Here is a 13,768-nt window from a genome sequence, read left to right as displayed (position 1 = left end):
AACGTAAATCACATAATCAAATATAAATTCAACAAATCTCCCTTCAACCTCAATATTATCGGAGTTGTTTGTGTCTCATCAGCTCTAAAAAAATAAATAATTTTTTTTAAATGTCACTGCCAATCTTTCATCTGACTGACAACCTTAATGAACACTGAGTGGACTGAAGGCTGCATCCGTAACACAGGCATGCAAACTGTGATAATTCGGTCTCAGATCACATGAGGAGATCTACATCCTAATAAAACAAACTGTTGGCCTGATGATGCTAGAACCTTTCAGTACATTTTGTCTACATTTTCCCCCTTGTTTTTAAATTATATTTTCAGCAGTTGTGCTTAGGTTTGATGTTTTTAGTGGCGATTCCTTAAATGGTGCACTATGTAAATTTTTTTCAGTAAAATATCCAAAAACCACTAGGCCAGTGTTATATATTTTGTTCAGTTGAGTACTTACAATATCCCAAATGTTTCCAACTATTTGTAAATCGTGAGAGAATTGCTATTTTACCCGAGGAACCGGGATGTGTGAGGGAGTCTCTTGTCAATGGTGTCATATCTGCGTTCCCCTCGGTTTGCAGAAACGCTTTACTCTCACTGCAGTGTGAACAAGTGTCATAGCAGCCGCCGAGCGAACACTCAGAGTAACGTCATAACATTATTTTCAACACACTCAGATGTGTCTAATATGATAATCAGAGCTGCGTTAGTTCATACTCATGACCGGAAAAGCGGAAATGGCGATGGTGACTGTGTCATCTTCATTTTATTAACAATCGCTCCAGCGGTTCCTCAGCTCCACAACACTCGGTCCTGCTCTGCTTCAGACTACAGTAACGTTAATAATCACATCAACATGATTTCTGCGCGAGTCCCGGCTGTGAGGTGAAGACCACATGTCCCAAGATTCTGTGCTCAAGCGTGGTGTCATCAAACTACGCCTTTGTTTTGAACAGGCGACCTCTAGTGGACGGAAAAGTTACATAGTGCACTTTTAAATAGCTTTAGCTGTTAGAAAACCCTCTCAGAGAAATGTCATCGGTCGTTGTGCACATCTCGCCATGAGTGTTGTTTTTAAGGGTGTATTCAGACCTGTAGATCATTTGCTTTGTTCCAAAACAGGGGCTTAATTTCTTACAATGTTGCATTTTCTTCTTAGATTGGTTCGCTTTCGCAAGGCAACAAGATTGATTGACATTTTCCTTTTCACAGATATAGCCTAACTAATATAAATCGAACATAATTAAAAGGCAAGTCAGTACAAAACAAAGATAAAAGATAAAATACACAAATTACAAGCATAGATAAATACAATATGACAAAGTTACAAATAAAGTAAGGTCTAATTGTAGCATTGTTACAGAAATGTAATAATTAGGCCTAAAATGTAAAATAACACTATAGTGTTCACTGTATAAATTGAATATAGATGAATCCATGTTAAAGCTGTGTTTTGTCATTTGATTATCCATGGATCCAATAAAATGATGCACATCCGATTACTTTCTCAGCAGTTTCCGTTCATGACATAACTGACTGTGTTTACGATAATACTTGCCAAAGACGGGTATTTTGACATCATTTTGTGTGTAGGTGTCAAGCACAAGAAAGAGGAATTCAATTTGGTGTTCGCAAAAATTATGCATTAGAAATAGGGATATAACGATTCAGTCGGCAGCAGTTGAAAATCGATACAAATGTGGGTCGATTCAGGTCGGTTGAGATGTTAAACGAATCACGATACACGTTTTAAACAGCCTCACTTCACAGGCACGATAGCAACCAGTAAGTTGTAGCTACCGGTAGCGATACGGACTGTCTGTACACACTGGCGCAAAGAACAGTGAAATAAGCGAATGTTTTCAGTTCATTCATATCGAAGTTGGGCGCGATCAAGATGTTAGCATGATGGCTGACTGACATCACGATGGAGCGCCACCATCGTGATGCCACGCCCCCATTGCGAGTCTTGTTGTGAGTGTGATGCACACTAAATCCTTTTCTATAGTTAAACTAAAAACTTAGCAGGGATTGCTCTGTAAATTAAATTGAGAATATAACTAATGCATATATGCTATTTTAAATACTGTAGTCTATGTCAGATATAGCCTACATTTTGAAATAATAAACGAGGCTCAAACATCCATTTCATAAGCATGCGTGTTTATTTCAGCACTTCCGTCAGTGAAACAACACACCACAGCCTGTAAAACATTTAAACGATTATCAGTAAATAATGGTAACCTAAAGAATATAAGAAAATGAAATATTAGTTAAAAAAAAGTTTAATTTCCCCTCAATGATGCGTCCCCTCCGCTCTGCGCGAGATGAAACACGAGCTGGATATAGACACCTTCTCGAATATCTTCGTCTTCATGTTTTCTCATGATCTTGCAAAGCAACACTTGTTGTAAAAGTTCTGAAGAGCGTATTTTATCTTCCACAGGGTCAAGCCATTTAAGCTATGTTTGATTATTCACTGCCAGAGAAAACTAAAGTAAAATGGCCTGTGTGTGAAATGCGCTATTCAAATAAACTTGACGCGCCTTACCAAGTCTAATAACAAGCACAAACTGTGTTAAATAAAATTAAGTAAAAAGGTAGCCTATTCGTCCTACAATGTTTTTCTACTTTCCCACAGTAAAGGACGTGAATGGGTATAATAGACTTAATTATAAACAAACGAAAGGAAGAAACGTTTATAATTCCCTGCGAAAATGGGTGCGACGCGAGAAGATTTGAGAAAAGAAACGAGATGTATGTCCATGTGGGATAAAATGGACTAACGTTAGGCCTATTGATAAAATTCACGGAAATCGCAAAACAGAATAAAAAAGCTAACGAATCTTAAATTGGGCTCAGCTACCTCTCTCATTCGGCATGAATCCATTCATGGCTGCAAATGTATTTCCTTTGTAAACAAAGCTGTGCTTCACTCCTGTGCTAATATTCACGTAAAACAGCATTAACATACAAAACACTGGGTTAGTAACGAAATTATAGTTCTGAAGTAGAAAATAGTAGTTATGTAAAGAGATATATTAAAATAAAAAGTGCACAACTCTTCTTAACTGGAAGGAAACTCACAGCTTAACTATTATTAGAGAGACGCTGGCAAGTAGAATTAATACACACGCACATCGCTCTCTCCACTAATGCATTCATTTACATGTAATCTTTATTGTGCTACTTTATCTGTATCTGATTCGGAACGAGCAGAAATCTGTGAGAAATATAACGACCCTAAGACAAAAGAATGGATTCAAAAGCTGTTGTAGTAGAAGCAATAACCTTATGGGCAGCGCTGTGACATATTCCATAGCTGTCCTGTGCACAAGAAAACTTGTGTTCGCGTCTCAGCTCAAGGTTCAGGGTTATTTGTTTATTAATTATGTCATCAGCGACTAGTCGACTCGACTTTCATCACATAAATGTCGACTTGAAAAAAACGGAAGTCGTTCAACCCCTAATGTGTACATGGATTTTTTTTCAATAATGTGTTGATTATTATGGCATATTTATCTAAATGAGCTCTGTTTTCTAACTCTTGCAAGTGTAATGATACAAACTATAATAAAAAATCTTGCCTTTATAACAGTGTGAACCCCCTGTCACTTTTGTACTTGAAGTTGACCAAGTCTTTTTATTTCTGCGGTTCCTCAATGCAGGATGAGGGTGAAGAAGCTGAAACAACCTCCTCCCAAGAAAACACCATTTGGAAGATAAAGGCACTTTTTGAGGATTTGTTTTAAAATTTCAATTGAGTTATTATTTGACATCAAATATTTATTTAAATTTAAAAAAAAATGCAGAATTTTGTCTGAGAAATAAAAGGACACTTTTATAATTTGAAGGGAAAAAATGTTTTATCGTGAAATTAGTCTCGTGAACCGTATCGTATCCCGAGCTGAGTGAATCGTTACATCCCTAACTAGAAAGCAGTATTTTTCAGAATGAAACAAAAGCAACTGCTCCAGTAACATTGTCCTGCTGTTAGCACACGTTCAGATAAAGCTGTGCATTTACCACAGATCCAACAGGAGAATGCTGTAGGTCTCATGTGCAACATCCACCATATTAAACACTCATAACATGACTGAATCACCGCACACATGACTTAAGCTGTGTTGATGTTTTCAGTATGTAGGTGTTCTGCTGGCAGCTGTAAGGGAAACTCCACGCTTACGGTAATACCAAATCATGTGGAACAAAACGAGTGCATACACTTTTTTTCCTAACTCACCTACTGTGTTTTAGATTATGGGCAGCACTTCCGGTTTGGGGAAGTTCCACTCAAAAAGACACGTTTGTGAAATCACAAATAATCCTTATCGGTCAGTATGACTGAATGAGCTGTAAAAATTCCATGTTTTAATTTCAGATGTCAGGAGAATAACGTAACTTGGTATATCAAGAGCTTTTTTCAGTCGCTGCATTAGTTTCCTCCTGATTATTTTCTTTATATTCCGCTGTAACAGTATGAAAAAGACAACATATACTGTGCATTTGTGGTCTGCTCTCCTGATTTAATTTACGATATATATTCCATGAATAAATTTCTGGAATGCACTAAGAATCTCATTTCCCAAATCCTCACGTCTCTTTCCAGGTTTGTTTTCACATGGATGCACCGTTAAACTGGAATGTTTCTAAAGCAGATAAATACAATATTTATTGTCCGTCACATGACAGAAATCACTTTGAAATATTAATCACTCAGTGTTCCAGTAAAAGGGATAGTTCACCCAAAAGTGAAAATAGACCATGATTTACTAACCTTCAAGCGAAGCCGGAGTTATATAAAAATGTCCTCGTTTTTGAAGTCCATAAAAGTGCATCTATCCATCATATAACTGCCCCACACGGCTCCTGATGGTTAATAAAAGGCCTTCTGAAGAGAAGTGGAGCGTTTGTGTAAGAAAAATATCCATATTTATAGACTAAAATAACTAACTTCCGGCGGTCAGCAGTACACAAGTCGACTTGCACTTAAAGAGTAACCCGCTGACGCGATGTATAGAAGCATCTCAAGCTTTGACGCCTCTCACGGATAGTGCTGGACCACAAACTGAAGCCCCTTTTCTCTGATATATCGAAATCCTCCACCATTTCTGTGCAAATTCTTGTTTTAGACTCTAATTCATGACCGGTGTTTTGTTTTGCTCTATCTTCTGCGCTTCTGCGTTCGTCAATACACATGCGTCAAGGTTTCAAGGATCAAGGGTTACTCTTTACCACTGACCGCCAAAGCTAGTTATTTTAGTCTATAAAGTTTTAAATATGGATATTTTTCTTACACAAACGCACCACTTCGCTTCAGAAGGCCTTTATTAACCCCCCGGAGCCGTGTGGAGCAGTTATATGATGGATAGATGCACTTTTATGGACTTCAAAAACGACAACCATTCACTTCCATTATAAAGCTTTGAAGAGCCAGGACTTTTATAATATAACTCTGATTTTATTCATCTGAAAGAAGAAAGTCATACACACCTAGGATGACTTGAGGGTGAGTAAATCATGCTATAATTTTCATTTTTGGGTGAACTTACCCTTTAATTAACATTTTTTATTAAGGCAATGCGTGTTATATAATACAGACATATATTACTGCAGTGATATTTAACACATTCGTAATATTGCTGTGGAAATAAATCAATCTTTTGGGATGATTCATGGTCTGTTGTAGTAATTTTTTAATGCTTTTACACTTTTAAATGTCCTTTTAATGTTCGATAGTTGAAGGGTGGGTAGAATAATGTCATCTCATTGTAGCCAGTTTTTGAAAATGCTTATTACTGCTTATTACTTATTACTATTTTGCTGATTGTTTACAGTTTAATGGAAGTTACTCCCATCGCGCAAAGCCTCATGGGGCGTAAGAAAAAATGGCTATAAACAGCATTTAATTGTGTTAAACCAGTGATATTCTCCCTTTGTAATGTGGTAAAGATAGCTGGCAGGAATTAAAGTGACTGAATTTATAGCATTATCTTTCTCATTAAGTTCACTTATGTTAGTTTAGGGTTCATGCATCAAATTTTGTTTTACATGACCATTTCCACCTCTAAGATGTCGATATGTAAATAATGTCTGTTATGACTGGCTGACATCAATGTACTGGTGTAAATCACATTGTCATGCATTAACTAGTCAACTGTTTAGTCTACTTTTCTGCTTGTTGTAAGTTTTTATTTATTCAGAAAAAGGAAAGATCCTTTTTTTCCCCATGATATGATGTCTCAATTGTTGGTGTAACGATGGGAGAAAGAGAGCAGACATGCGTTCGGGGACCACAGACAGAGACGGTCACTCCCTTATTGAGATGCATTTGTGTTTATGTGACTTCACTGCAGTTGTATCCTGTCATATATAAAAGGATCACAGGCAGACAGTATCAAGAGAGCAGACAGAGAGGAAACTATGAGAGGGAAACAGCTGGAACAGACACTTCCCATTTGGGTCAGAAAAAGCTCCGGGGCAAACAAAACCCTGAGACACAAACAAGCCTGTAAACATCGAGTATGTGAGAAAACATGCACGTTACACAAGAATAGCATGTGATAGCACTCTTAAACATTTCATTAGTCCAGTTATATCATGGAAAACAGGATGTTTTTGCCTATTTTGATTAATACGTTTATTCAGCAAGGATGCATTAAATTGATCAAAAGTGACAGTAAAGACATTTATAATGTTAAAAAGATTTCTATTTCAAATAAATGCTGATCTTTGAACTTTCTCTATTCATCAAAGAATCTTGAAAACCCATGGATAACCGTTTGCTCAAAACTATTTAGCAGCACAACTATTTTCAAAATCATAAATGTTTCTTGAGCAGTAAATCCTCATATTAGAATGATTTCTGAAGGGTCATGTGACACTGAAGACTGAAAATTCAGCTTCAATCACAGAAATAAATTACATTCTAAAAAGTATTACAAGCAATTATTTTTAAATTGTAATAATATTTCACAATATTACTGTTTTTACTGTATTTTTGATCGAATAAATGCAGCCTTGATGAGTGTTTTTCTTTCAAAAACGTAAATTGTACCAACCCTAAACTTTTGAACCGTCAAGATCAGAGATGCACCGATGTATCGGGAAATAATCGGTTATCAGCCAATAAAAGCATTATTTTCACTATCGGCCAAAAACAGCTTATGATCCGGGCCATCAATCAAAAGGAGTCACGTCGAAAAAAGGAGTCAAAAAACATGTCGGACTACAACTTATACTGTGGGTGAAGAAAATGTCTCTTGTGTTGAATTTAGGGGTGCTGAAGGTGATCATAATGCATTAACGGTTAGAAAAATAGCCACGTTAAAGCAAGCTCAATTTGACCCCATGAAATCACCCATAGTGCAAGCCAGGGTTGCCAGGTCTGCAATTTTTGAGTCAGCAAAAACACGAGTCAGCTACTGAACTGAATTTGCCTATAAGGACAGCCTATATTGGAACTATATGGGACATACTATAACTATACAGGACCTCATTTATTCCAGAATCTAAGGAATGCTATGCTGCATCTGCTGATTAAAGTGTTTTTCCATTCCATGTTTCTCTTCCTCCTCTCAGTTTGTCTCATTCTCTCTCTTTCTATTCTGCAGCTGTTGCAACAAACGCAGTTCGCACTTCCTCAGTTTTTCAGATTTCACAAACACATACTTGGGCAAGACTGGCGCTGGAGTGGAGTTGTTGGTGACAGTCTGGATGTTATTGGTGGTGTTGGTGGTGGAGTTGTTCTGTACAGGTGAAGAGTCCTGGGTCCGTGGCACCTTTCCCATACGGTACCAGATCCCCATATTGTTCAGCTCTCTGAGAGGAAATACAGAATTAAAATTCAACCAAACTGTAAATGATTTACTCAGGATGAATTAAACACTGATGTATTTAATAGAAATAGTATCAACAAAGACAGAAAGTTGCCTGGAGATCTCAAAGTACAGCCAGAGATATACAGATACCCCAGGCCAAAAATACTTAAAAACAGTCCTAATGTTGAATATTACTCAAATAATTATTCATGTTTTTGTCAGTTAGTGAATGATAACAGGACAGCTGCATGTTTTAAACAAAAATAAAAAAATCAGAGCATTCTTTAATGAATTTTTTTTTTTTAAACAGTCATTTTTTCCCACAGAGGAACCATAAAGTCAAACATAAAAGGTTAATAATTGTTTATAGATTTTTACTTTTTACCAGAAGTAAAACATTTTTTTAAATAAAATTGAATATATATATATATATATATATATATATATATATATATATATATATATATATATATATATATATATATATATATATATATATATATATATATATATATATATATATATATATATATATATATGTAATATAATATATAATGAAACTAATGAATTTTTATTCTAATACTGTATATTATCATTATTATTAAATATAGTGCTTTAATAAATCTACACACACTTATATTAATATATAAATATATACACACACAATAATATTACATATATATATATATATATATATATTTAGTATATTTAAATATTAATATTAAAATAATATTAAAATATATATGTTGAGTTCATTCATGGAAGAAAAATATTTTATCATGAAACTCCATAAAAATATAGTTAATAAATTATTATTCTAATCTATTATTATTATTATTATTAAATAAATTACTTATAATAAATATAAACAGCAATATTTATCTAGACACACTAAAACAGAGAACTTTTTTGGGGGGGTGGGGGGGGGGGTTAATATACCAAATATAAAGACGTTAGTTCACACTGATGTTTCCTAATGTTGTCTTAATTTTATATTGCCCACCTGCAGAATATTATTAATTTTCTCAAATGTCCTTTAAATATATCAGTAAGTCAGTCTAGGTCTAAGTTCTTGTGTAGAGTAACTGACCCTATGAACGTATACTGTGGCGGCGCCTGTTTAGAGCGTCCTAAGATACGGATATCACAGATGGCAGCTTCGGTGGAGTCTCTCGGGATGAACTTAATACATAACCTCCTCTTCCTGAACGCCGGCTCCTCTGGAGAGAGAGAGGAACAGAACATGTTAAAGAAAGTGAAAGGGAGATGGAGTTCACAAAATAGACAGAACGAGGTCAGTGCTGGAAATGAAAGGGGATCATTTCACACAATCGATTAATTATTTAACACGAGATACCAAATCCACAAAGGAGGTCCAGCTCTACTGCACGTCTAAAAGCAACTACATTAGTGGAAAACAGACATCCCTTTAACTCTGGTCTGGAGTGTCACTGGTTTATTTAAGCTACAATAATGGTGTCATATCTCGAGCGTCTGTGCAAACATCCATCTCACTACAGTGGTTCAAAAAATAACTTTACGAATCGGCGAGAATAGTTTTTGTGCGCAAAAAAACCCTAAATAACGACTTACATAGTGATGACGATTTCAAAACACGGCATCATGAAGCTTCGAAGCGTTATGAATCAGTGAGTCGAATCAGTGGTTTGAATCACCAAATATCAGCAGTTTGGCACGCGATCCGAATCATGATTCGACTCACTGATTCATAACGCTTCGAAGCTTCATGATGCCTTGTTTTGAAATCGTCATCACTATATAAGCCGTTATTTAGGGTTTTTTTGCGCACAAAAACTATTCTCGCCGATTCATAAGGTTATTTTAAAACTACTGTAGTGAGATGGACTTTGTAATGACGTCTTTAGTGCCTTTTAAGGGTCTTGAGAGTGTAAAGTGCCATTGTGCCAATGGAGGCCTTTCAGAGGCATCAGATTTCAACTAAAATATCTTCATTTCTGTTCCGAAGATGAACAGAGGTCTGACGGGTGTCGAACGACATAATGGTTAAGTCATTAATGACAGAATTTTCATTTTTGGGTGAACTAACCCTTTAAAACTACTGGATCTGCCCAGAGCCGCTCTGGATCTGCCATAACCAATCGCTAACGTTTGGTCGTGACGCATGTCATCTCAAACTAGCGCACGACATCAATGTCATCGTTCTCAGCCACTCCCGCTGTACGCTGATTGGACCGGTTAAAATTTGTCCGGACAAAACCAGAGAATATACCGCAATCCCAGACGGAGTACTGAAGGAAAGTGAAAATTGAGCGGAAGTACGTAGGAGGGCGGAGCCAGGCTATGAACTGATTACATTAAGGACTTAAATATATACGATATACAAGTATGTGAACACAAACGAGCTACGCAAGCTCGATATCACATTTTGCATTCTGAAAAAGACTCATTCAACGTCAAATCCACCCTACAAAGCAATACATATCAATTAAAAGACCTTTTAAAAAAATATGGTTTTGAAGATGCATCAGTTGGAGAATGCAGTTGTAAATGAACAAGAGGAGATATGGGCTCTTACGCGTGTCCACGGTCTCCTGAATGGGAATGAATCCCACAGGCAGCGTGTCCTTGATGTCGATGAGCTTCATGTCTACGAGCACATTTCCTAAATGACTCTGTGGAGAGATACAGGAAGAGCATACAGGCGAATGTCAATAGACAACATCTCTAGCCGTGCCCCTGGTTGCATGCTTTGGGATTTATTTTTATTTGTAACACATAAGCATACAACATTTGAAGCATCCTCATAATAATAGTAGTAATGTAATCATGGTTTCTTGTACTAGAAGTAATTTAAAAAGTAAAACCACAAACATTGCATTGGTTTGCCTGAGAAGAAAGAATTAGACTGAACCCCGCAGGGACAGAAGGGAGAGGAAGCGGCTTTGTGTTCATGAACAAAAAGAAATTGTCTAAAATCAAAACAAATAGAAGAGATCCTGTGACATATTACAGAGAACGCTTCAACTCTAACAAGATATTAAATTATATAAACACCCCAGCATGAACTTTCTCTGGATATTTGAAAATGAACTTCGTTTTTGGCCTTTAAACTGAAGTAGCACAGAACTAAAGAATGTTTAAGTAAATAGAGTTGTGCTATATTATAAATAGGGTGTTGTTAAGCCCAAAGTTTACTTCGGCCGTCCGCGTTCGTGCACCGTCCGCGTGACGTACTTTTCGTCATCAGGAGGGTTTGTCGGCGTCCGTGGACAAAAAAAAAAAATTATTTCTCGATTTTTATGAACCGATATCGATTTTTTCAATTCAATTATCCTGTTTTCAGTTGATGAATGAACATAAATTTGTAGAGCCCCTCCCATCCAATATTGCTATAATCTTTGTGCTCTGTTACTTTTGATAAGATACAAAGTCTCAAAATAACGACCATTTTATTACGAAATGTAAAAAAATAAATACCATTTTGCCGCTGTTTAAAGTGGTGTGACCGATCACAGTAGCGCAGCTCAGCTCAAGAGAAGCATTACAGCTGCAATTTTTTTGTAACAAAAAAGTTACAGCGTGAAATAAACCTTAATGAACGTCTGACTCTGAAGGTATGTTAAAAGATGAAAATCGAAATTGAAAATGAAGACTGAAATCCTCATCACGTCACATGTAACTGATCAATCAGTGTTTCAACCATGGAAAGACGTCAGTAAAACAGCTTGTGAACAATATGTCATATAATGTCACATTTACCTCAGAAAAACCTTCAATATTATAGTAATGTACCAACAGACTACCATATAGTTTACAGCAGGAGTTAAAGGGATAGTTCACCCAAAAATGAAAATTCTGTCATCATTTACTCACCCTCAAATTGTTCCAAACCTGTATGAGTTTCTTTGTTCTGTGCAACACAAAAGAAGATAGAGTCAAGAATGTTTGTAACCAAGCAGAGAGAGCAACCATTGACTACCATAGTAGGGAAAAAAATACTATGGTAGTCAATAGTTGCTCTCTCTGCCTTGTCACAAACATTCTTCTAAATATCTTATTTTGTGTTCAGCAGAACAAAGAAACTCATACAGGTTTGGAACAACTTGAGGGTGAGTAAATGATGACAGAATTTTCATTTTGGGGTGAACTATCCCTTTAAGAGTTTTTTTTCCTCAAGGAAATTTGCCATGTACCGTACTGTATCTGATATATATCCACAATAATCGATATTGAATCGAATCGAAATCGTAATCGAATCGAAAGCTTGTGAATGGAAATCGAATCGAATTGTAAAATTTGTGTCAATAGCCAGCCCTACTGTCGGCCATCCGCGGTTGAGTATACTTTATATATAAAGCTGTGCAGACACGACTGCGCGCGAGACACGTCCAGACGTGGAAATTGAAGTATATCCGGGACTTTAGGCATGACATGTTTCTCTTCTCTGATGACATGGTTACTGGCGTGAGGGCGGGACAACCTGTCACTCACATGAGTTTGACCAATAGCAAACCACAACAATCCAATTATCCAATCAATTCCCCATGAACAAAACCAAGTCCCACTCTACAGTTTTTCTAGTTTGAGAATCTGTTTCACTCAGATATATACGACACAAGAGGGAAGAAAAGTCTGTTTCATGACAACTTTAACAAATCAGCATCTAGCACTAGAAATATTGGTCAAATGTTAGCATGATTCAACTGAAGACATGACTCACGTTCTCTTTGGAGAAAGCTCTGGTGAAGCACAGATAGCGGGTCACCTTGGATTTGAACAGGCCGTCTTTCCACAAGTCTGCATCAATCCCATCTGTGGTTTGTGCAACCTAAAAGGAATGAAGAGAAAAATAGATTTGATTATGCATTATACTAAAAATAGTTTTTCCATTTGCAGAAAGTTACTTGTTTGATTCGGTTTATCTGAGTACTTCTTAAAAGGAAAAAACGGTAATTCATGCAGTACGACAGCCAAGAGCCAATATATCACATTAATAATCCATCAGAAAACAGGCCTGATTTAGTTAGAGTCCAAATCGAGTACCTAATGTAAGATTTTAAAGTAGGATAGACATTTATAACAGACTTTAATTAGCTTCTCAAGGGCTTCTGGGAAATTCCTACCCTCAATAGAAGCACAACAGATTAGGAAGAGCCAAAATTGTTTTCAAGGAGTTGCCTAGATGTACAACTAAGGTTGATTACTGAGTATCTAGATTTGTTCATTTAGGGTGTGTTCACACTTGTAGTTTGGTTCGCTTGGTCCGGACCAGAAATTCACTTACGGCATAGCAGAATATGTCTGGTGGATACTCATCAAGACGTAATTTTTGTGTGAATTCATCTAGAGCTCAAGACTTTTATTTTTGGATACACATCTCTATATTTTTACGCTTCGGATGAGTGCACAGGCACACAAAATTCTTCTCACAGAGCGCGTTAGTTCTCATTCGAGTCTTCTGGCTTTTGAATGTTTAAATTGGCAAGGCTTAAATGAGTTTAGTTTCAACACAGATAGCAACGTGCGTTATCAAAACCCGGGTGATGAGGGCGTAAATGACTGGTCAGGTTCAAGCATACAGCAGCACTCCCTTTGAACAAAGCTTACAAAGAGTGGCCGTTTTGTCCACTTTTTTTTATTATTATTACTGCTGTTGTAATGTATTATTGGGGACCCAGCATGTGTATCTATCGACAGAAACATATTAGCAGAACTCAGTTTTCGCACTGTAATTTTCAACAAACCATATTATAGATGCGTCGTCATATTTGAGATGAACCGCGATGCAAATGCGTGGCAAACTGTGGGTGGAGAGCGGTACGGTTCGATTTTTTACCAAGAACCATAACACCCCTAGCTCACACTTATACAATTTAACCGCACTAACTGAGCAAACACACCAGGATGTGAAAATGACCACATCATTTTAATCCAACCAAACATGCCAAGTGTGAACACACCCTTAGA

At 36.7% G+C, this 13,768-nt stretch overlaps 1 protein-coding gene across 2 annotated transcripts in view; it reads right to left on the bottom strand.

Moving 5' to 3' along the window:
- The window catches only part of mvb12ba (multivesicular body subunit 12Ba), a 55,559-nt gene that overhangs the window by 10,986 nt on the left and 30,805 nt on the right, over positions 1 to 13,768 (bottom strand). For both annotated transcript variants that reach the window (XM_079815913.1, XM_079815912.1), the window contains exons 3-6: positions 12,522 to 12,629; positions 10,377 to 10,473; positions 8,910 to 9,039; positions 7,671 to 7,820 (exon numbers count right to left, since the gene is read on the bottom strand). In XM_079815913.1, the coding sequence (XP_079672039.1) occupies positions 7,671 to 7,820; positions 8,910 to 9,039; positions 10,377 to 10,473; positions 12,522 to 12,629 (485 nt within the window). The remainder of the gene's footprint in view (positions 1 to 7,670; positions 7,821 to 8,909; positions 9,040 to 10,376; positions 10,474 to 12,521; positions 12,630 to 13,768) is intronic.

This window comes from Gobio gobio, assembly GCF_949357685.1.
Source record: "Gobio gobio genome assembly, chromosome: 4".
NCBI classification, from domain to species: domain Eukaryota; kingdom Metazoa; phylum Chordata; class Actinopteri; order Cypriniformes; family Gobionidae; genus Gobio; species Gobio gobio.
The sequence above is the reverse complement of the archived record's forward strand: the minus strand, read 5'-3'. Positions and strand labels throughout refer to the sequence as shown.